The sequence below is a fragment of the Sardina pilchardus genome, chromosome 23 (genome assembly GCF_963854185.1).
Source record: "Sardina pilchardus chromosome 23, fSarPil1.1, whole genome shotgun sequence".
Classification (NCBI taxonomy): domain Eukaryota; kingdom Metazoa; phylum Chordata; class Actinopteri; order Clupeiformes; family Clupeidae; genus Sardina; species Sardina pilchardus.
The window spans coordinates 18,541,018-18,564,436 of NC_085016.1; the positions used below are offsets into that span (position 1 = coordinate 18,541,018).

The 23,419-nt window shown below is 41.3% G+C and overlaps 2 protein-coding genes across 2 annotated transcripts; one reads left to right on the forward strand and one right to left on the reverse strand.

Moving 5' to 3' along the window:
• Positions 1 to 341: 341 nt before the first annotated feature.
• mier3a (mesoderm induction early response 1, family member 3 a) lies at positions 342 to 8,531 on the reverse strand. The gene is made up of 13 exons (XM_062528462.1): positions 8,490 to 8,531; positions 7,394 to 7,418; positions 6,724 to 6,869; positions 6,461 to 6,595; positions 6,119 to 6,239; positions 5,917 to 5,990; positions 5,602 to 5,671; positions 5,097 to 5,248; positions 4,437 to 4,518; positions 4,239 to 4,333; positions 3,986 to 4,113; positions 3,568 to 3,716; positions 342 to 3,273 (listed from the first exon to the last, which is right to left on the reverse strand). Exons 1-13 carry the CDS (start codon positions 8,496 to 8,498, stop codon positions 2,801 to 2,803), a joined length of 1,659 nt encoding a protein of 552 aa, XP_062384446.1. The 5' UTR covers positions 8,499 to 8,531; the 3' UTR covers positions 342 to 2,800.
• A 1,885-nt stretch (positions 8,532 to 10,416) lies between these two features.
• Positions 10,417 to 23,322, forward strand: grk5 (G protein-coupled receptor kinase 5). Its single transcript, XM_062527622.1, has 16 exons — positions 10,417 to 10,731; positions 13,596 to 13,691; positions 14,175 to 14,287; positions 16,226 to 16,303; positions 16,451 to 16,551; positions 16,729 to 16,821; positions 16,936 to 16,999; positions 17,672 to 17,812; positions 18,644 to 18,834; positions 19,175 to 19,212; positions 19,440 to 19,529; positions 20,156 to 20,364; positions 21,323 to 21,460; positions 21,800 to 21,937; positions 22,117 to 22,272; positions 23,040 to 23,322. The coding sequence occupies exons 1-16, from the start codon at positions 10,680 to 10,682 to the stop codon at positions 23,121 to 23,123; spliced, it is 1,782 nt and encodes a 593-aa protein (XP_062383606.1). The 5' UTR covers positions 10,417 to 10,679; the 3' UTR covers positions 23,124 to 23,322.
• Positions 23,323 to 23,419: the final 97 nt, after the last annotated feature.

Consider the following 23,419-nt stretch of genomic DNA (forward strand, 5'->3'; position numbering starts at 1 on the left):
GATTGTCTGTTTAACACAATGTTTGTCTCCCTAAAGTGTTCAGAGACCAGTACTTTGTTGTAATAACCTACCTATGTTTATTACATTCTATGCCCAACAGTGGAAAAAAATGGAGAAGACTAGTCATGGTCCATTAGTGGTCAAGGGAAGGAGATCTGAATGTCCATCATCTCCCTGCAAGTCAGTGACATGGATCACTACATGGTACAAATTGTAGCCTACTTGTAACCTTAGAGAGAATACTTTGTACACAGTGACGCACTGACATGTTTTCCTGGTTGGGAAACAAAGTGTTTGTACCATCAGGACACAGCTGGAACAACTTACACAAACCTAAAGGGTCTGACTCTGCTTATTTATTGTCTTCACAAAAAGAAAATAAAAAATAAAAATGGCATCAATATACATCTTTCAAGTACATACATTTGGAAAAAAGGAAAAAGGCCATCAATGTCTTAACATGACAAAGCTAGCCCCTCGCTACAAGCTGGGGGGGGGGGGGGGGTGCTTTGGACAGCGCATGTATCTCTTAATCCACTTACACACACCACCTCAGTCTGTCAATCAATCAATTAAAAAAACACCCTCACACAGACTTCAACTGGATCGCACAACCAGCGGAAAAAAAGAAAAAGGCATTGAGCAAATTCAAGTGATCAAACATGCCAATTGCCCTCCTTTCAATATGAACATTCTTTTGCCTCCACAGTCCACCCACAGGTTAAGTAAACTCCTTCAAATGTCATATAATACTGTACATTCTACTTCTCTCACTCGCCTCATGCGACCAATACACGCCCTCCCAGGATTCTGTCTGCTGAGCAGACTTCACGTGCGCTGCCATGGCATCGTTTTGGTGGATGAGGGTCAGACTGCGATTATAGGTCACAGTCGGACACCTTCTCGGGATGGTGGAAGGGACAAAGGCAGGGACAGGGGAAAAACTCTGGACAATGATATTACGCTCATTTAGCTCTCCATCTCTCTACACACGTTCCTGCAATTAACTGAATGAATGAATAAATAAATAAATAAATAACATTCTCCATCAGCACTCCAGAAGCAAAAGGGAAAAATATGAAGGGGGAAAAAAAAAAAGTTACAACAACCACAAAGCACTCAAGTGGCCCAAAGAGACAAAGGCCAACTTCTACTCAAGATTGGAAACCAATAAAAAAATTAAAAGAGAAATTTCCCGGACGTCACAGAAGACAAGAGGGTCTATACACATTTCTGTACATTTTTTACACATTATTGCCATAGAAGTGTACATACACACTACCGCGCCACCTCTAAGCAGCTCAAAACAAACTCAAGTCTATCCAATAGGATGAGTTTGGGGAGAGGTGAAAAAGGGTGGTGGATTCATCGGACCCCTTGCACACATGCACACTTTCACATTGAATAAAACGTGTGTGTAATGCTGTGTATTTGGACATGTTTATGTTCCAGAAATAAACTTCAGTCCTACCCCAGTCTTCCAGTGACCCCCACAAAAGTCAAACCTCTTCATTTAAAAAAAAAAACACAAATGTGCTCTTCCCAATGCAGAGAACAAGCAAAGTTTGCTTCGGCCAATCAGACAAGTGACTCATCGTAATGACGAAGTTTAAGAGACACCACGCATTCTGATGGTTGAGCACTAAGACGTGAGGGGAGGAAGAACTGGAACATGTACACAATGGTGAACACAAGGCTGTATGGTCTACCACTTACAGCCTTTAAAAGATGCTTCAAAAAATAGGCTGCCAAGTCCATGATGTTGAATGAGGGTCATTAAAATAGGAATGCCACCTACACATATCTTCCCCAATTTGAACAGGCTGAAGCAGCGAAAAACAGCTTAGGAAAATCAGAAAGAAAAAACAAATCTCAAATAAATATATTTCTTAAACGAATAAAAGAAGAGAATTTCACTACCTCCCCAAACCCTCTGGAGAAGAAATATGAGATTTAAAAAATATATATAATTGCAGTCAGTTATCACATATGATACCAATTAGAGTTAGAGTGGCCATTGTTGATGACTCGGCACAATTCCCAAGAGCGGCCTGGCAGTAAAGTTGACATAACTCGTAATATTGTTCGGCCACAAAAAAAAAAAAAAAAAAAAAGTAAAAAGATAAAGATCTCCTGATTACAACAGTAGATTCCTGAAAATCAATGTGACTGCATTATTGAGAAAACCTAAATGAAGTGTTCCTTCTCTTTCCGAGTCGCTCCATTCGTAATAGTCTTTGCAGTGTGAAGGACAAAAACATTTCATATGAAGTCTTGGCCCGCCCCAAGTATAAAAGGCTACATCAATGGGGGCCTGGACCCAGGTACCTGTAAACATCTATCAGTACCAAACAATCAGGGGGTGGTGCTAACAGCAGCTGTGAGGCTTTGTCATTGGTTGAAGACTGTGGGTCAAACACAATGATTGGTGGAAGGGGAAACAGAGGAGGAGGAGGAGTCTCCGCACACCACCAGCTCAGTCTCCCTCCACAGTTCACGGACGTCAGACTATTTGACACTTCAGAGTCAGCACTGAAAAATAAATGGCTATGATAACAACTCTTGAGAAATCAAGATTTTTCTTTCTATACAATAAAGACATCACTGATGTCATAGTAAAAAAGGATGCTATGTACATATTTACATATATAAACAACAATAGGTCATAATAATTACTCCCAATTAATGTCTTATGTACATACAGGAGGGAGGCACGGTTACCAGAACAGCGCTCAAAATTGGGTTGTCTGGCTGACAACCGAGGGTTACCACGGTGATACACACAGGCTCCGAGCCCCCCTCACTCGGACTGTAGTGCCGCGTGCTGGTGGAGGTGGTTGGTGTGCGCCCCCATGTAGCCGCCCCCGCCGCCCTCCCCGAAGTCGCTGACCGAGACGGCCATCTTGGTGCTGGTGATGTGGTGCGGCCGGGGCTCGAACTCCACCCCGACGCCCACGCCCACCTCGCTGAGGAAGGGCTCGGCCGCCAGGCCCAACTTCAGGCGCTTGGCGGCGGGGCGCTCCAGCTCGTCCTCCCCCACCACGCCCGCGCCCGGCCCGCACACCGCCAGCGAGCCCAGCTCGGCGTGGTAGAAGCCGGCGTCCAGCAGGTTCAGGCAGTCGGCCGCGCTGCCGTCCACCCCGAGCGGCTCCTCGTGGGAGAGCGGGCCGCGGTGGAGGCCGTCCAGCGCCGGCGGAAAGGCGTACGAGTCCAGGCAGCCACCGGCGCCCCCGTCGCCGGAGTTGCAGACGGATGCCACACTGCTGGTCAGGGCTGAGGACAGCAAGCAACAGAAATCTGTTCAATTAAGGCTCAAATCCAAAGGCAAATAGCCACTTCTACATATTTCTGTGATAAAAGCATGTGTGTTAAACATAGCTGCCATCACACTCCCAAAGTGACGTATGAAACTGAAATATACACTCATAGTCTTCAAATCAATCATTTTACAGAGAGTGGGTGGACTACCTTAGCACGCAACATGGGTAAAATAATCCCCTATTGTAGTGCTGTATCCCTACACATGCATTCATATGTGATTTTGTGTTGGCGACAGGTGGGACGTACCAGACAGGTCGCTGGCAGTGATGGAGTTGAGCAGGTTGATCTGCTGGTCAGTAGGGGGCTCCATGCGGCCACTGCTGGAAGAACAGACCGAGGCAGAGCCCTCGGCAACCAGCCCCTCCGCCTCATCCACCAGCCGGTCCATCAGGTCCCTGCACAAAGACCCAAAACTAGTCAAGCAGATGCATACACACACACACACAAAAAAGACATCCCAACAAACTCCTACTACATACAGTACTATATTACAGTGTTATTGCATCTACTGAAGACATCAGCTGCTGGCAATCAGTTGCATTACTATCACACACTATCCTCCAACTCTCTATCTTCTGGGTTTGCCTCAGTAAGGCCCAGGAGGAAAGCCTGATTGTGGGCATGTGCAGTGGGGGTTAGTTGGAGGAAAAGGTAGAACACTTACGTTACTCCCGGGTAGCTGCTGTATTTCCTCTTCCCAAATCGGTTTTGCTGAACAAAGAAATCGAACCTTTCGGACTTCTTCCACATGTAGTAAAAAGCCACGCACTCCGCCACTGTTCGTGTTGTGACCTTCAAAACAAACAACCCAAAATCCAAATCAACATCCACGCACCTTTAAACAGCTAGCTAAACATCCAGAAAACAAAAAAACGAAAATGAATCTCTCAAATCTTTTTTTTTTTTGAGCGCCTTACCTTGTGTTTCTGTATGAGGTGAAAATTTTTCTCATACAGTAGGAGCGCATGCTCAAAGTTGCGACACTCCTCCTCAGACCACGGGATCATTTCATCTAAGGTTAAAAAGATATGAAAGGTCATTTACAGTGATCCAAACTTAGAAAGGGGGGAAAAAAGCATCAAGATTAGGTGCATGTAGCACAGGTATCTACACACCTTTTGAAGATCTTCCGTTACGGTGAAAGTGGTCAAGCGCTTCTTGCACACTGAAATTGCTCTTCATGAGTTCGTATAGAGCCTGAAAGGTGACACCATACCAAATTCACGAGTGAGTCTTTTTTATAGAATGATTATATCACAGGCACAGCAAACACAAACACACACAGAGGAAAATGAACGTGCAAAACAAAGGATGAGTATCTGGCAAACTTTTGCATTTACGTTAACAATACATCGCCAGGAGTCTAATACGACGTGATATTTTCATGACGTGGGCACCGCACTAATGGCAGGCTGTTACAATAGCTCCGTTAACATTTTTGTGCAATTGTCATTTTTTGTGTTCACGTGCGTGTGTCGTTTTCTCTCTTGGCATGCATGCTGGATGTGTCATTGGGGGTGTGGCTGCATCGTCGGATCTACTTTTGATTTCGAAGTTTGAGATGGTGATATAATTTCAATTGATTTTCGACTTAAACCCAAGATCGTAACACCTCGAGGGACATATTTTACACCATAATTTCCCTTTAGGAGTAAATAAAGTAATTCATCTATCTATAATAAAAGCATTATAATTATACACATGCTATGAAAGATTTGTTATGATGAGTTATGAAGGCTACCTGACACCGTGTCACAATTACACTCCAATCTCACCTGTTCATTGTCCCGCACCCGACTACCATCCAGGTCTCCTTCCATCTTGCCTCCGTCAGAGTGGAGCAGTGACGCCTCACGCAGAAAGTCACTCACTTTTGCCTCTGGTAGCCCATTTGGTCGCCAAAGCAACTGATCTTCATCTTCATACGCTATAGGACGAAAGACTAATTTAGTACAAATTTGGTTCAGTACAGTATTTCCAGAATTCATGTTAATATCTATTCATTTGAAAACATTTCCTGTGCTACTACAAAGTCAATAGTATTCTTCAGAGAACACGTTGAAATTTTAAGTTAAGTCTTTCCATACAAACATCTTTTACCGAAATGAAGTGGGAATGTGTTTTTTCCATTGTCTAAACCAACCATAGTATATGGTTATCAAAATAGATATTAACAGTCAACAGTCCTTGCGCAATGTACAGATATTTTTTCCAGAGTGAATAGTCACCTGGTGAGAAAGCTCTGTTTAACATCACTGATGGCAATCAGTAACACCTTACCTCTTTCATCCTCGTAATTACAGGACAGAGGGGGGATTTCAGCTTGATATTCAGCCCCAATCATAATCTCCTGTGAAAGTAAAGTTACAGCGTTAGTGGGTTATACCTCAAGTCATACTCCAGTCCGAAAAAAACTGTATAAAACAAATTTATGTTTTAAACCTCTATAACTCTGAAGCGTGACACAGAAATGAAAAATCTCAATGGTTCAGGCACCATAACAAAAATCTAACCGATTTGTACACACTAGCCATCCATCACCATGGAAAGCATTTACAGTGGAGTAGGAAGAGTAGGAACGGAAGAGAATTTTACTTTTCTGGAATCTTCAGGGCTCATTCCATCCTCTTCTCCTTCTGATTCTTTGTCTCCATCGTATATAGCGTTTGCTGGATGGGAAGAAGAATTTACATTATTGCATCTGTCCATGACACAGTTATGCATTGAGTGCACTCCAGTGAGTATGAACACAGAGGACCATACACCAACCAAGACTCATCAGGCATGTCAAGCTTACATCGGAGGGTTCTGGGGAAGAAGTCCGTGGTTTCATGAGATGTGACAGAGGGGGTGAGGTCATCTGCTGACGACTGAGTTTCCTCATCGTCACCCGACAGCAAATCTTTAGCAATCTCTTCCTGTAAAGACAGCAAGAACGCCCATGGGATCAAATAAACCACCTGAACAACACCTCCTCATCTATGTGAGATTTACACAATTCTAAGTGTTTCCAGTTAAGGAAACCCCCAACCAAATCAATACCTCCTACTTTTAATCTAACTACAAACATAACATCATTCATTCAACTATAAAATATAACATTCATAAGAATATAACTTATAATGTAATGGCTACTTACTTTATCTAGTGTCATGTCCGGGAGCTCGTCCGTCAGTTCCACAGAGGAGCTGTCCACACTAGAACCTCCCACCGTGCTGACGGAGGCTTCATACCTGTAGATGGCCAACAGCTCCTCTAGTGGCATAGAGCTCTCCTGTCGGATTAAGACGGAATAGCGTTCACTTCACAAGACACAATATGAAGACGCATCACTCAAAAGAGGCTGAATAAACAGATGAAGATGTGTGTTTAGTTTGCCAAAAGTGTGGGTAAAGTAGTTACCTTTTCCAAATCGTCAATCTCTGCGCTCACATTTGGTGCGCCCTCCCTCATTTCCTCTTCTTCCAGAGTCCGCTCGTCGTCATAGTCGTGGACCAGCATTTCTGCCGTGGGATCAAAGTCGTGATCCTCAGAAGACAAGGAGCCAACTGTAAATAGATCAAACTGGCACGTTAAAGACACCAACAGCATGTGAATCATCCAATAGATGAGTGAGTAGCAGCACATATGATCAAATAAAACAAATACATGGGAAAAAAATCACTCATCACTAAAAATAGTGATAATGTTGGGCTTAAGAAATTCTGGGGCTTAAGAAAATGTCTGTTGGACAGGCAATTGGTGACCAAAACCAATTGCAATTTTGTTGCTTTGAATTGCCTTTATTGTGTCTCCAAGACATTGTACATACTGTACATAGCAAGTTTTTTTTCTGTGAATTTTTATAACAAAATGAAGGAAAATGTGCATGACCATAAATGTATAATGTGCTAAAAACAAGCATTTAGTATTACAGAAGGCTCAATTCCTACGGCGGCAGCCGACATTACGGTGTGTGAGGTCGCGCCAGAACATTTGCCAGGAAATAGTCAGGTGACAGTTTTCATCGCTACATATCTCAAACCACAGTTTTCATGGGTATTTCAAAACACAAAGAGAAGACGTGACTCACCTGGGCTCGCACTTCCAAGGGAAGCCTTTAAATACCAAATGGGAAAAGTAAGTTAATTTAATGCAAAACACAGTTACACGTACAAAAAAATTACGTTACCCACGACGCAGCCCAACATCACATCTATTACATGACACGCCGGGTTAACATGAAATCACACTTAAAAACAACATGTTAGTGGCAAGTCATAATCGAATTCCCCTGCTAAATGAATAAAGACGATTTTCTAACTCTCGAGCAATACGAATTCACAGTTGATAGCTAGCTAGCGAAGTTACATGACAGTAAGGCAGATAGATAACACCGAGTCAATGAACGTTTGATGAGAACAGCCATAACGCCTAACGTTAGGATCTTTTTTTCCTTTTACTGTCTATGGTTAGGTTGAGTTGTTACTATTGCCCATCCAAGTCCATTGGCGAAAGAGCAAAATCCCTAATGATCACACTATGAAGTGATGGCATGAGCTACTGTTCAATGTAATCAGTTAACTCACGACTTACCAAACAGCTGAACGGCAGCTCATACAGACAGCGAATTAGCGAAATGTTGGCAGGATTTATATAGGCAGCTAAGTAATACCGACTGCACAAACATTAACAAGCACCATGTCACATTTCAAATTCCGCAACACAAGCACTGGAATTTACTGCTAGTGGGTGATGACATGGCTTCCTAGAAAAAAATGCCCGTTTTCTTCTGAAAATTATCAGGCTGACTGATGACAACCACATATTTAACATGTACATTTCCTTCTCTGACGTTTAAATTGGCTAGCGCCGACACTAGCTAGCCAAGTTAGCAGTAATTTCACTGGTGGCGTTACACCATAAGACTGACGAAACACAGCTATCGCTTGCTAGCAGCTAGCTGGTTAAGTGCGAATTCGCCGGGCCTAGCCCCAAAGCCATAGATCACGGTTTGAAATCAAACATATTTTCGGCCTATGACTCTATCAATTTCCAAAAAGATGTTATGTATCTATGGATTGACGCTTTATAAACCGAAATATATTTAAAAATAGCATATTGAACTCCATCTGATATCTTAAATTTACATTTAAAATATGATGGTTCTTCCCCATTTTCTTACTCACCTCCGCCATATTGGTACCTTTGAGCTAATAATCTAGCTTTAGTCAGAAACCCGGATTGAACGAGTGGACCAATAGCGTTGTAGTGTTGCCTGTTGGCGATTTTCATTGGCCACTGCACTTAAAAACTCACCGCGGTTTAAAGTAAGGCTATAATAATGTTGATTCCAAATAAGAGATTTAATTTTAGCTGTGTAGATTTGACAATTATATGTTACCTTTCATGTGGATCCATGCTATGCAGAAATGCAGAAGATATGTTTCAGCATGCTACACTGCAGTTACTCTGAACTACCTCTATGGTCTGTAGACCTGCAGACACGGTATACAGTCCCATGTAGACTGTAGTCCAACTGCAGTGAGTGAAGTGGCTACTACACAGACTTCATATAGGCTAGTAGATTATATGTAATGTGCATTATGCATTTAACAGTAAAACGGTACAGTCACCAATCTGTAAATGTATTGTATAGGTGGACAATATCATATCACTGTATAGCTCTATGCATAGGCTAGTAATAATGAGCAATGTGAACAGGGAGAACACAAATAAACATGGAAAGACATTATCAAGTCGGACTCATACTTTTGACTTTCTCTATTAAACAAAATCTAGGCTAATCCTATGGAGACATGGGAGCACTGAGAATAGAAGCTGTTAACTGGACATTTTATTCACTGTAAACCATCCTGCTATGTTCATTCATATCTTCAAAAGGTAGAGTATGTAGCAGGCCATAGGTCAGCAGCACCACATCTTAGTATTTGCAGGAATTCATGTCTCGCACAAGAGAAAAAAAAGTTTTTTTTTTTTGTTTGTTTTTTTTTTTTTACATTATGGTATTCTGAAAACTTTGTTTTCAGTGCCCATTGCCCACTACAGCAAGAATATATTAACAATCAATACATTTGGAATGATCAATAGTCATACTTTTTAATAGCCAATGTGTAATTTAAAAAGTATGACTATGGTGGAAGTACTTTTGTTTGCTGGCAACAAGTTCAGTGTACACTTGCATACATACTGCATTAAACACCACACATCATGATTGCTGGATGTAAGAGCTCATGCAAATCAGAAGGATTTTACCATACAAGAAAAACATTAAAACATTATGTCAACATGAAAGACATTTACATGATGTATGCTGGATTTACAGAAATAAAGCGGATGGGTTATGTCCACTGGAGACTAGGGTACAATTTGTTGTTCATTAATTATGAATAGTTCTAAATCTCATTTTGTGAAACGTTCCTCTGAGTGCATCTGTAATTGAAGGAGAGAAAATGCAAGCTTAGCATCTTACGGCACATTAAATGCACCTGCAATTAAATTGAACTACCTCATGGCGCTCTGGAGGTGGTGCTAGTGGTCCAGACTGCCTGCCGATCAGCACTCAACATCCACATGAGTTGGAACACCTCATGCGTTACCCAGGTAATTGCCTCATCGTTACTGCAAGCTGATCTGTATAGGCTACCAGTGGGCTTACCGAATAATATGTTAATTTATGAAGTCTCTCCATACATATTTCTCGAGAGAATACCATGGCATGTAGGCCCAGGCTTATACTACTGTAAAGTGTATCCTTGAGTACCCCTATATCTAACTTGTTTTCCTTGATTCATTCACTGAGTTAGTTTTATTTATTGTACATGTAGGCTTTGCAGCTTGGTGATATTGTATGTTTTTTCTCACCCCTCTCAGTAAAATTGGATGAGAACCAATTGACAACCTCCCTCGCGTAAACAGACCTCGGTACATACCAAAAGCTCTTGCTTAAAACCTCCCTCATTAGCACTTTGACGTGCCTGCCATTCATGGTTACGATCGTTGCCTGAAGTTATGACAGGTAGCCTAAACAGGGATGGGCCACGTTTCATTGGCTCTGCAGTGGTAGTGACAAAGCCAGTTTGGGTATCACGACCTGTCATTCAGGTGAGCGTGAGAGAAGCCATAGTGTCATGTAGTAGATCTACAAATTAGTTGGTTTTGACTGTATGACTTAATATCATGTCAGTTTTCTTTTTTCCTAATACTGGTCTGACAATATAATTTGTTAGACACCTCTTGATGGCAAAGCAGTTTGACCGATGCCTTGATCGTTTGGATGCGATCAAAAGGTTGCTGAAGAGAGCCCATATATATCTTTTTTTTTCTTTTTTGGTCAATTGATTGCCGCAATCGTCTAAATGGAGATAGAAAATATGGTGGCAAACAATGCTCTGTTGAAGGCTAGAGAAGGTAAGAAGTCTCTCCATACATATTTCTTGAGAGAATACTATTGGCAGTACTTTCTTTCTTTGTCTTGCTATCTTATGATTTCATGTTTAAGTAATGAGGAATAACTCGTTTCTAAATATTCATGACGAATAAAAGTAAACATCTGATAAGCAAACAACTAGGAGCCTTTACGCAGTTTTACGCACGTGTACAGTACTTCCTTCCATTCTGAGATGCAACGTGCACTCAGTTGCCTGCTTTGAAGTGATCAGTTGGTTGTTAGTGCACGCCTCACACTTTACATCTAATTAGGCAATGATGATAGGGGACCAAAAATGTTGGACATGATTGAAGTTGACAAAAATATTGCACATGATGGTTAAGGAAAGAGCAGATGCATAAATACTAACAATGTGTATATGCTCAGAAAAGCTGCATGGATGCAGCAAGTGCCATTCTTGAGTTTTCTTTTTATCATAATTTACGACTTGGTTTATATAGCAATCTTTCACTTTCCCATCTGCTGCACAGAGAGTTTTTCTTGTCTAGAAAAATAGGCTATGTGTTAACTTGTCAGTGTAATTTAATGTGCTGGAAGCAGACCTGAGTCCACAGTTTTGTCATTTGCCATGCACTTATATGGACTTCTCATCTGTGCCATGGAAGGATTGTGGATTCTGTGAATTCTATGATGTTACACTCTTAAAACTAATGTGTTGTCCCTACTGTATATCTGGACACAGAGATTTGTTTTAAGAGTGTATGTGTCATCATAATAAATTAGGGCTCTCATGGCACATGGCAAAGACCTCTGCCCAGGCCAAATCGTCTATCTTTGAATGTTGGCAAAGATAAATAAGTAATAGTGTCTGCCAGGTAATTCAGGTATGCCAAGTAATTCAGATCCACTTAAAAGTTTACTGGTTCTTCCTCTTTCAATGTAGCACCCCTCCACCAAGTTCCATGAAAATTGGTCCGATCATTCTTTTATGATATTCCTGAAACACAGACAAACCAAGCCAAAAGCATGGCAGAGGTATCCCGCTATTAGTTCTGATAGGGCCAATATGCAAAGATCTCAAATAGCACTTTGTTTGAAATGTTGTGCTCAGCAGCAAAAACTTAGCAAGAGTACGAAGAGTTCACTCTCTACGTTACCTGCATTCATAAATCAGAGTTTGAGGTCAAAACCGGTTTGACCTCTCTCAGCACTAATCTAGCCTCGCCTCGTCTGTCCTCAACGTCAGTGTACACATTAACTTGGAGCTAAATTTAGAAGCACAAAAGAATTTTGCAGCTCTTTCTTGTTACGTTTCTGCCATGTTAGTGTGCTTTGTTTTCCATGGAAGTGAGCTATGTGTCTACAGTTGCTGCAGAGGTTCATTAAGAAGTGCATAATGTAGGCTATAAAGTGTAATCACTGTAATGTTATATTACCAATAATATGTCAGTTATTAAGAGTAATGTATTTTCTGCATCAGCAAAATATCACCGAACAAAATCTTTCATGTTTCTATGAGAACAAAAGTACATATTTGCGCACCCATGTGTGACGTATGCTTTTTTAATTTAGTTTCATTCCAAATTGCTTGTTTCTGCATACTTTTCCCTCCAGGGGTAAATTAATATCACACCAGGATCTATTTTTAAACCGCCCATGCTTTCATGAGTAAAGCATGCCAAGGATTACTCGAAACATGACAAACAACTCACCCATAGAAACTGATAAGGAATTATTTGTCCCTCCCTCCAGTACGCTTCATCAGTTAATTGGCTGGTTGACAAATGTATTTTTAGTTCATGCATGCTCTTCCTTCATTGTCTTGTGTTCTCAGTTTCATACAACTCATGATGTCAGACAAGGAGATGAATAATCTCCAAACCATAGGTTACTATTGACACAAAGGTGTAATCATGCACAAGATTATGGTTTATTTTCACCTAGCATAAATACTTAAAACGGGATGATTATTCAGATGTTAATTTCTTCAGACTGTTCTTAGGATTCACTTGTGGCCTTTATGAAGGCAACGCAACCTTAATTTACAGAGTTTTAAAAACATTTGCTGTGCATTAAGCCTTCCATTAAAAAGATATTGTGTGAGCTGAAAATACATAGTTGGATTAGTGAGAGGTGCAGGAATGCATCCATGAACTCTGTTTAGTACTGCATCCATGACTGGTTTGTCTGGTTTACAACGATGTTCCTGTTGAGTTATGTGTGTTTTTGTGTGTTTGCATGTGTTTCTATTACAAGGTCCATTGAGTGCACTCTTTTAGGAGAGCACACAGCCATTCACACACAACTCACATAGCACATTAATATATGAAACTATTTCACAAATGAAACCATGCTCAGGGGCTCCCTTATCACACACAGAACCATTACTTCTTCTCTCTTCCCCACGCTGAAAACATTGGCGGTAACACTTTACTTAAAGGTATCTACATACAGTGAGAGTGACATGAACTGTCGTGAACCCCAACCCTAACCCTAATGTTTATGTTACGTTCATGACAGTGTCATGTCACTATTATAGCTGTATCAAGCAAAGTGTAGCCACATTGGCACATACTATATGTTCAATGGGGTCTAATATCATAGTATGCCTGATTCAGATCCTTTGCATCTATTAGATGAGTTGCTCCCTGAGAATGAAAACAGTAATGGAGATATGGTTATGGCTATGGGATGGGATTTGGCAGACGCCTTTGTCCAAAGCAACATACAAATAAAAACAGTACAATAATACGTTTAACAGTGAACCAATTCAAAACAAAGGTGACAGAACGTCAAGTGTTTAGAGCATGGCTCAGAGCATGCAAGGGTCCTTGTTGAGATATGTATGTCACTAATTACACCAACTTTTCCACTGGTTCCCCAGGCAGCAATGGTAAACGAAAAGGAAGAAGCAGAAAATGGAAAGAGCTTCTGCGCTTCCCCCACATCAGCGAGTGCAGCGACCTGGCCAACAGCATCGGTGAGCTCTGCAGCTGGGGAGTGGGTTTGGCTGTCTGAACGCTCCATCCAGCTTTGCTGATTTTCACAGTAATGTTTCAGATCTGATGCTCAAAGAAGTCTGTGGTACAGGGGCTCAGGTGTTATAAACAATCCTGCATGTTGTTGTTGTTGTTGTTGTTGTTGTTGTTGTTGTTGTTGTTGATGATGTTGTGACGGTTGGTTTTAGGTGAAAAATCATGCTTTTTGATCAGACTTGATGGTTTAGAAAAATGTTTTTTTTTTCTCTGCCTGAAGAAGGTCTAACGACCGAAAGCTAGCAATCAGTAAAGCTATTTTTGCACAAAGACTTGAAGTGTGCGGATTCTTCTTTAAAATATCCAGTCACTCTTAATCCTGCACCTCACACGGATGAGCGGTGATTTTTTACCTTTTTGCTTAGAAAAATGAAATGAAAAGAAAAAAAGGTTGTATAGCTAGTGAGAGAGTTGCACTTGTGTTTCAGAACGGGACTACTTCAGCCTCTGTGATGTGCAGCCCATTGGGAAGACCCTCTTCCGTATGCACTGTCAGAGTGACCCAGAGCTGGATAGATGCATGTGTCTGCTTGATGCAATGGTAAAAGCCCTTTGTATGTAGGCTACCCTGTATGTCATGTTGTACATCTCATTGTATAATGGTCTATATGTATTATGTGTGTTGACTAATGCACAAATTGTTGGACCGAAAGGTATACACCTGGACATGGACTGTTTATAGGATGTATAGATTTAGGAAAATTCATGATCATATGATATAAGCTCTCCAAAGATGCCAGAGTAACTACCCGTCTTTGCTATCTTCCTTTTCATCCAGTTACACTTGCAAAAAATGCATTTTATCAGAGTAAGATTGAGAGCGCCACTGACAGTAGAAAGCTTTACTTTCAATCCTCCACCGTCACTATCATCGACTTCACTATCGGCAGATGACTTTACAATATTGTTCATGGACAAAGTTGCTAAAATTAAGTGCCCATTTTCGATGAGCCTTTAAGGAAGGCTTTGCCTTGTGTTGACGTGGCGGCATCGTTGAACCCTTTCTCTCCTCTTGATGAAGAGGTTTCTTTATTTCTCCAGTGAAGTCGTTCGACAACATGCCCCTTGGATCCTGTTCCATCTGCAGCCTTCTGCAGTCTGTTACACCTGCTGTTCTGCCTGCGGTCACACATGTCATTAATTCCTCACTTAATGCTGGAGTAGTTCCTCTTCCCTTCCAACAGGCAAGGGTTTACACCTTTGCTCAAAAATGTTCAGTATTAAGGCCCCTTGGTTTTTTTCCCCATTTACAGCACTTCCTTGAGTGAGATCATTCGCTCCCATGAATTGCCTACCACTGCATGATATTCAACTTTACCTGTTTTTCCCACCTGATGACTTCTGCTGTTTCAGATTGTATTTCTGCATGCCTTAACAATATTTCTGGATGAAAGATGGGCACCTCCAGCTTAATTTTTCCAAAACGGTGTTTGGTGTTTCTAGCTAATACAGCTTTACAACATTAGGAAGATCAGATCTTATCTGACACAAGATGCCACACAAGTACAGGGATATTTCCAAACTGGACTATTGTAATTCATTGTTAGCTGGCCTGCCTGCTTGTACAGTCAGTCTGATTCAAAATGCTGCAGCTCACCTGGTATATACTCAGCCAAAGAGGACACATGAAAATCTCTTAGTCACTCTCCATTGGCTTCCTATTGTCAGAATTAAATTCAGCCCCCTCACTCTGACCGACAGGACACTTTCTTGATCTGATCTGTACTATTCGAATTACATTCCCAAATAGTGAGGCAAGCCTTATTCCAAAGTTATGAATAAGTAAAAGGATATCCCATGTGATCCCATGAGGGAAATTCAGTCTCTGAATTTATCCCAATTTGAGAATTAGTGAACACACACAGCACGCAGTGAATACACAGTGAGGTGAAGCACACACTAACCCAGAGCAGTGAGCTGCCTGCCCAACAAGGGGAGCAGTGAGGGGGTTAGGTGCCTTGCTCAAGGGCACTTCAGCCATGGACTGGTAGGGGATCGAAGCAAGCTCAAAGCCCTAACCCGTAGGCCACGGCTGCCACCATTACCTACCTCTGCATGTATTAAAGTTGAATAGCGTGCATGAATTCTTAAACAAGTTGTCACAACGATATGTTGTGTTGATGACATCGAACCCTCACTCAGATTTGAATCAAATTCACAGTACTGGAGAAACATGAGGAAATGGGCCTGAAAACCGGGTCATATTGCAGTCTCAGATTAGAAATCACTTGTCAATCCAGTTTCAGACACATGCAAATCAGTACTGTAATCAATACATTTATAGTTCCTGTAGCAAAAATGTGCATGACGATATTTAAGGTATTAATGTATTGAGTTTAAGTCCAAAGAGGAATTTATTTTTGACTGCCTGCATCTGTGTTCACTTCATACTACATTGATCTCAGCTATTTGGTAGTTTATTGGTGCAAAAGTCTTGGGCGGATGTAGTTGCTAAATTGTCTCCTGTGTATGTCCATAGGACAACTATGAGCAAACGCCTGACGAGGAACGGATCAGCCGAGGCAAGCGCATCATCGATCAATACTTGAATAAACAGGTATCCAGATTTAAGGTGCACATATAACTGTTGTCAGGCGATTTGGCAAATATCATCCTAACCATCTCTCTCCCTGTCTTTCTCCCTGTCTCTCTCTCTCTCTCTCTCTCTCGCTCTCTCTCTCTCTGTGTCCATGCCTGTGTTTAGTCTCCTGATTGTGTACAACATGTTGTGGACAGCCACAGACAGCAATGCAAAGAGAACCTCGAGAGAAGTCCCTACACAGACGTGTTCAGCGACTGCAGAAGGTTAGCCACTTCCTTACCATATGCAAAATGGCCAAGGATAAAGCTAGTCGTTGCAAAGTTGCTTTTGCCTACATGCCAAACGTCATAAATGATTGCAACCGAAATGTGGGTGGCCTCACCCGCTGTTAAGGACACTACAGTAAGTTTGTCCTGAAAGGGCCTCTACTGTTCCCACAGGGCCATCCATGACTACTTAATGGAAGAACCCTTCTCAGAATACATGAACAGCATTTACTTTGACCGTTTCCTTCAGTGGAAGGTGGTGGAGAGGTTAGTGTCAAAAACAAGCGAGAAAACAATTCAATTGTTCTGAAGTTTTTCAGCTGTATCAAACAACAATGAAGGATTGATGTCAGTAATATGTTCTTTGTGTTTTCTTCTCAGGAAACCAATCGCAAAAGACTTATTCAGAGAGTACCGCGTTTTGGGGAAAGGAGGGTTTGGGGAGGTATTGTTTCCTCTCAAGTTGAAATACTTGCTTTATAAATGCTACATAAAAAAATAACAATGGAGTATTGGGGTCACACATAAAGAAATAAATATATTTTTGGCATGACAAAATTAAAGTCGACAACATGTCGACATTAAACTCAAAATTTAGAGAATGAAGTTGAAATATCATGTCGACTTTAATCCCGATCTGTCGACATTAAACATGAAATTTAAAAAATAAAGTTGAAATATCATGTAAAAGTTAATCTCAACATTACGTCTGTATCCTTGACATGCCCATCAAAACTAGTTTGAAGACAGAGCGACCGCTCCACAGTAGCTGCCACTGAATCCGGACAGTCTGTCTCAGACTCAATCAGTTGGCAGACGACTCAACAAAATGCCTTGTGTAGCCTAGAAGATTTGGTGAAATTATTTGGTTCAGCAACAAGGAAATCCTCACTCTTTTAGAGTCAAGAATAAAGATGAAATGTCGAGAGTTAAGTCAATATGATATTTGAACTTTATTCTCGAAATTTCGAGTTTAATTCGAATTTTATGTCAACATGTCAAGTTCAATCTAGTCATGGCAAAAATATATTTTTGCCATGTGGCCCTAATACTCTGTTGTATAAAACACACCATTTTATGATGAATTGCTTAATTCCACCATCTTTTCTCTATGCAGGTGTGTGCTGTTCAGTCTCGAGCAACAGGGAGTATGTACGCATGCAAGAAGCTGGAGAAGAAGAGAATGAAGAAGCGCCATGGAGAATCCTTGGCCCTCAATGAGAAGGAGATCCTGGAGATGGTCAACAGCCGATTTGTGGTGAGAAATCCCCAGCTCCAGCCGCATCATGCCATGCATACATTTGACATATACAGTAGGTCGCATCATGAAAGCATGTTAGCGGTTGCTTGCGGTTACACTTTACATATTCGTCTCCAGCCATATCATGCCATTGGGCCATTTTATCAACATTGTGCAACTTAACACATGGCGAGTTTTAACAGCAGGATTGGTACCACCCCAGCTATCATGAAAGAAATATGATCATTATCTTAGCTTCCTCAATTGTACAACTTGTATGGACAGAATATATATTTATATTTACAGAATATGTTGTGCGATTCATAGAGACGCACATTTTTACAAGTTTGTGCTATGTACAGTATATAATATCAACTGTATATATGTGTGTTAAAATCAATGTAGCAAATGCTGGGTTACATTGTTTTAAAATATTAAAGATAGAATTCCAATGAAAGGTTGTTGATATTTGAGATGAACAGCCAATTACATGCAATTAAATCACCCAATCAAATTACACCCCTTACCTCTACGTCTAAAGCAATGTGTGAATTGGCTGGAATTGTTCATAGTTCAGATAAGTATGTTTGTTTGAATATGTTTATAGAATCAAGACTTTGTATGAACAGAAATGTCTTTTGAATGCTGACTGAATAGCCAGCTATTTAGGACTGCAAAAAGCAACTTTTTTTAATTTGACAAAGAAGCATATGAGATTTGGATTGTGGACTGTACCTCTAACTGCTTGTGAAACCATGCTACCACAGGGCTGTATGCGCCAATTGTTTTACTAGAATCAACTTGAGATCAGGAACAATAATAGCCTTTCCATTTCACCCTGTGCCACAGGTGAGTTTAGCCTACGCTTACGAAACGAAAGACGCACTCTGCCTGGTGCTAACGCTCCTGAGCGGTGGAGACCTGAAGTTCCACATCTACAACATGGGCCTTCCTGGCCTCAGCAGTGAGAGGGTGAAGTTCTACGCTGCTCAGGTCTACTGTGGGTTGGAGCATCTCCATCAGAAGTCCATTGTTTACAGGTGACGCACAGTATTTGCCTGCATTTGTTTATTGTACACAAAATATGCATGTTTTAATTTGAATATCACTTTTGGTTTGTTCTATGCACTGTTCCTCTTTCCGCATCTATTTACTTCTGGTTTCTAATCTCTTATCCAGTTTTGTTGATAACCTTTTGTGCATGTTATCAGTTTGAAGAAGCATTTCACATAGGCTATCAGATCGCACCATTTTGCCATTATGTTATATAGAAATCCATTAAAACAACCCTCCCTGGTAGATTTTCAGTGGCAACTGTATTTTGCCTTTATGTCACAAATGCATCCATCAATATGACTTTTTGTTTTCCAACACTTTTAGGGATCTAAAGCCTGAGAATATTCTTTTGGATGACGATGGTAAGTATTTTCAGCACCTTCTTTTTCCTTGACTAGGTCTCTTGTCATAAGCAGGAAGTTTGTGTCAGTCAAGTTGTGCCCAACCCAAAGAGAAATGTTTCCAGGAAGCAATCACTGAAAAATTCTTTGAGCATTCTTTTAGATTTGCATTCAAATGGTCTGGCCCTAACTCACACACCAAACATAGAAACCTTTTGTGAATGTACTTTGCTTAATGGTGTTCACAGGACACATCCGGATATCAGACCTGGGTCTCGCTGTCACACTAACCAAGAATGGCCAAGCTCATGGCAGAGTGGGGACAGTTGGCTACATGGGTATGTTGCTGAGTTCAGGTCAAGTCTTCGTCTGATGGCCCGCTTAAGTGGTTCGGCGCAGCACAAGCAGCACATATAGGCCTACCATATGTGCATGGGGATGCTCACTAATGCTGAGACTGCCGACAGTTCGGTTCTGGTGAAAGTTAGTGCCAGCAATGTGCAATCAATTGTTTTGTCCCCCCGAGGATGAAATTCATTCAGCAGAGGTAGGGATGTAGGCTAACCCCCACCCTGGATGTATTTATTGTATTATGTAGGCTAGTATGTAAACTATGAATCAGTGGAAAGCCGGTGCACTGTGCTGAAAAACGGCAAATCCAAAACAAAGTTCTTGCTCTTGACTTGTGGCCACGTACGCAGCCAGTGCAGCCAGTCAAAAAGTAAAAGTAAGCTTCTAGAACGCAACGTAACGCATCCAGTGTAGCCCTATAGCGTTATAGTCTAAGGAGAGTGTGCATAACATGTTTGCTACTTCACATCCAATATTATATCTAATTGTAACCCTTGTTCTCTATATACACGTTAAATGCCATCTTCTGAATAGTAGTGGCTGTAGTAGTGAATGTGCTTATGCAAGTTATCAAGTTTCAACATTTAAATTGTTGCTGTTGTTGTTGTTACAGCACCTGAGGTGATAAAGAACAAAGGTTATGACTTTAGCGCTGACTGGTGGGGCTTGGGGTGCCTCATCTACGAGATGACCGAAGGATCCTCTCCTTTCCGCAGCCACAAGGAACGTGTGGAGAGGAAGGAGATGGACAACAGGGTTCTGGAGACACAGGAGCGTTACGGGTTCAGATTCTCTCCAGACACCAAAAGCATCTGCTCAAAGGTGACCTCTCATGGACACCACATGAGCTGTTCAGTTAAATTGAGAAATGAAATGGGAATACTTCAATCAGCAATGAAAAAACATCGTGTTGATGTGGTATTTACATGATTGATGCAATTAGTCCATTTCACAAGATGTCACCACTTGGTAAACCAACTTCCGCTGAAATTTCAAAGTTATTGCCAGTTGCCGGTTGTCTCCTGTCAACAAACATATCATGTAAAAAAGAAATTGTGAGAAAGAGATGGGGTGATTGGATATAGTCAGTGGGGTCAAATGGGAAGTCTAAGGGAAGAGTTCAGATGCAAAAGCCTCTAAATCCACTTTTGTAAAAAATGAGATAATGATGGTGAGTGAATGCTCTTCACATATAGTGTAAGTTAATTCAATAATTTAGCTTCAAAACTAACTAAATACCACTCTCTTCATGGTCTGAAATATTGATTTGTAGGCGAAACCCTATAGGAGCCTGATACAAAATGATTATTTAAAAGAAAAGTGGTCAGACGGATTTAGAGGTTTTTGCATACAGTTACTGTATGTGGATTATGGAAAGGCAATTCACACTTTGTGCCGTTGTGTGATGAAGTCCACATCTGAATATGTACACCCTTCCTGCCAGCAAATGACAGCTTGATATGTAGTTTAAAAAAAAGAAAACACATAACCCCAGTTAGTGCATAATGCATAACGCACAACAACTATCTGGCATGTTGTTTACCCCGCAAAACACCATCGTAAAACTGGTGACGTCCTGGCAAGATCCTTAATTAGTTTTCTGGGTTTCGTTGCTGGAGAGTGATGTTCTTGCCCGCGAGCCAGTAGTTTCCCTCCTGTCATCACCACAGAGCCGAAGTGATCTCAACACTGATGAGTGATTATTATATACCACCAAAACAATTTTAAACAATCAAAATATTGAGTTACCCTCACATTTCCTATCTTTGATGTCCATCAGCTCTTGGCCAAAAATCCTTCCCAGCGGCTGGGGTGTCAGTTAGAAAGGGGTGCAGAGGTGAAAGATCACCCTTTCTTCAAGGATGTCAACTTCAGGCTGCTGGAGGCTGGAATGCTGAAGCCTCCATTTGAACCCGATGTAAGTTCCCTTCCTCCTATGGTATTAAGTTTCTATTTGAATATTCTTTTTGTCAGTCCCGAAGAAGGTTCAAATCCCCAGTATCAACTTCTGTGCATCTGTATTTCCTCTTCCATAGTACTAGCTGTGCAGCAATTACCCAGGTTAACACTAGCTAAAGCAAAAACTGGTTTTGTAGGCCAAGACCAAGGAAATGGAAATAGTATGCGTTATGCCACATACCTAATCCGTGCCTGATATACAACATTCCCTTAAAAATTAAAAATACACCAGACTTAAATCTATTTTTACACCTACAGTCCTACACCTATTTTTTGTTTCTCCATTCTTATATTCCAGCCAAGAGCTGTGTATTGTCAGGATGTGCTCGACATAGAGCAGTTCTCAGCAACACGAGGAGTGAGCCTGGATGTGACAGACGAGGACTTTTATGCCAAATTCAACACCGGGGCATGCCCTATCCCGTGGCAAAATGAGGTAGGCCTATGGAGCTCACAATCATCCCCATTATTATTCCTCAGTTGCTGAAGAAGGGCTGAATCCGGTGTAGTGTAAAATTACTGGATCAGGAACCTCAATAGGTAGACGAGACTCGTTTGACTTCAGAGATTATTAGTTGCTGAACCAAGTACTCTCTTCTGCCTCCTTCCTTACAGATGATCGAGTCCGAGTGTTTTCAGGAGCTGAATGATTTCGGCCAAAATGGGCAAAAACCTGCAGACTTGGACTGGAGACAGGCCCCTGAGCCTAAACACACACAGCCCTTACAGAGACGGAGAAGGCACCTGCTGCACCGGATCTTCAGGAGACACGTAATAATATGATATTCATTTTGGCGGTATGCTCTGTTCTGGGGGCCCCCTGCCCTTCCATGTTCAAACATGGAAAGCCCAAGGCGGGGAGAGCAGCAATTAAACCCCCCATGGGGTACAGAACAGAACAAACATCAATGACAAGACATTGATAAGTCAAAATTATGAGGGTGTTAAGGGGAGGAGGTGGGTGGCAAAATAGCAGAAAAAGCCACTGGCAGCAAATTGGTAAAGGTAGTTTAAATAAGCGCTCTGAATGGTCTCAGCCAATGAAAGCAGGGCCTGGCCAATCAGCTGAGCCATGCAGGGAAGTGAGACTCCGTGACCTGCCTGAACTAACGCTGTGCTCCATTTGTGACATCGAAGCATGTCAAATTTGTTGTTTCTTATGTCTCATTCCATCGAACTACGGATCGGCTACCCGATCTGGTAAACTTACATAGTGCGGTTGTAGCCAAGAGGGCCGCGAAGCGAATGGGTGCTGTTCACCCTGTTACGAGCTGATGACCACTGAAATGATTTTGGAAAGATTATTTTAAGGTAGCCTACAAAAAACCCTTTTAGTGTTGCTTTAACAAATTCTTTAAAAAGACAAGAGAATTGTCTGTCAGGGATGTTTCTTGTCATCACCAAAAACCACAAAGGTTAATCTAGAAAACCAGCAGGCATGTAATACTGTACTATTCCATAACTACTTCGGATCGGAAATGCCACACTGTTGCCTCTCTGCTAACTGATGGATTTTTGCTGCTCTCCTTTTTTCCCAGAATTCTATCGAATCTGAAGAGAAACGGAGAGGACATTCACCAACCAGCCAAAGTTCAGACGACCTGATTAAGACGGCCTTTTAGATGTGCACAGTATGTTACATGAATGTTTCACACTGCGAGAGGGAAATGTGCTTTTTTATGTATGTATGTTTGTTTGTTTGTTTGTCTTTTGTTTTGTTTTATATACAGCAATTTTTGTATATTTATACTGTTCCTTCTGTCCATCAATCTTGTTTGATGATTTGGAAATGACAAATTCCATTAAATGTTTTTAAGACAACTTTATTAAAAAAAACTTTTTTTTCTGTATAAAATAAACAAAAAAAGGAATCATTTTACAACTACCACACACACAAAAAAGTATTTTAACACAATAC

Excerpts from the sequence above, each read along its gene's own strand:
- mier3a (XM_062528462.1), bottom strand. Across the intron at positions 5,991-6,118 it reads CTTCCCCAGAACCCTCCGAT|CAAACGCTATATACGATGGA; the intron begins GTAAGCTTGACA and ends CTTCCCATCCAG. Across the intron at positions 5,672-5,916 it reads GCCCTGAAGATTCCAGAAAA|GAGATTATGATTGGGGCTGA; the intron begins GTAAAATTCTCT and ends TTACTTTCACAG.
- grk5 (XM_062527622.1), top strand. The coding sequence starts at position 10,680 with ATGGAGATAGAAAATATGGTGGCAAACAATGCTCTGTTGAAGGCTAGA. Across the intron at positions 17,000-17,671 it reads GGAAAGGAGGGTTTGGGGAG|GTGTGTGCTGTTCAGTCTCG; the intron begins GTATTGTTTCCT and ends TTCTCTATGCAG. Across the intron at positions 22,273-23,039 it reads ACCGGATCTTCAGGAGACAC|AATTCTATCGAATCTGAAGA; the intron begins GTAATAATATGA and ends CTTTTTTCCCAG.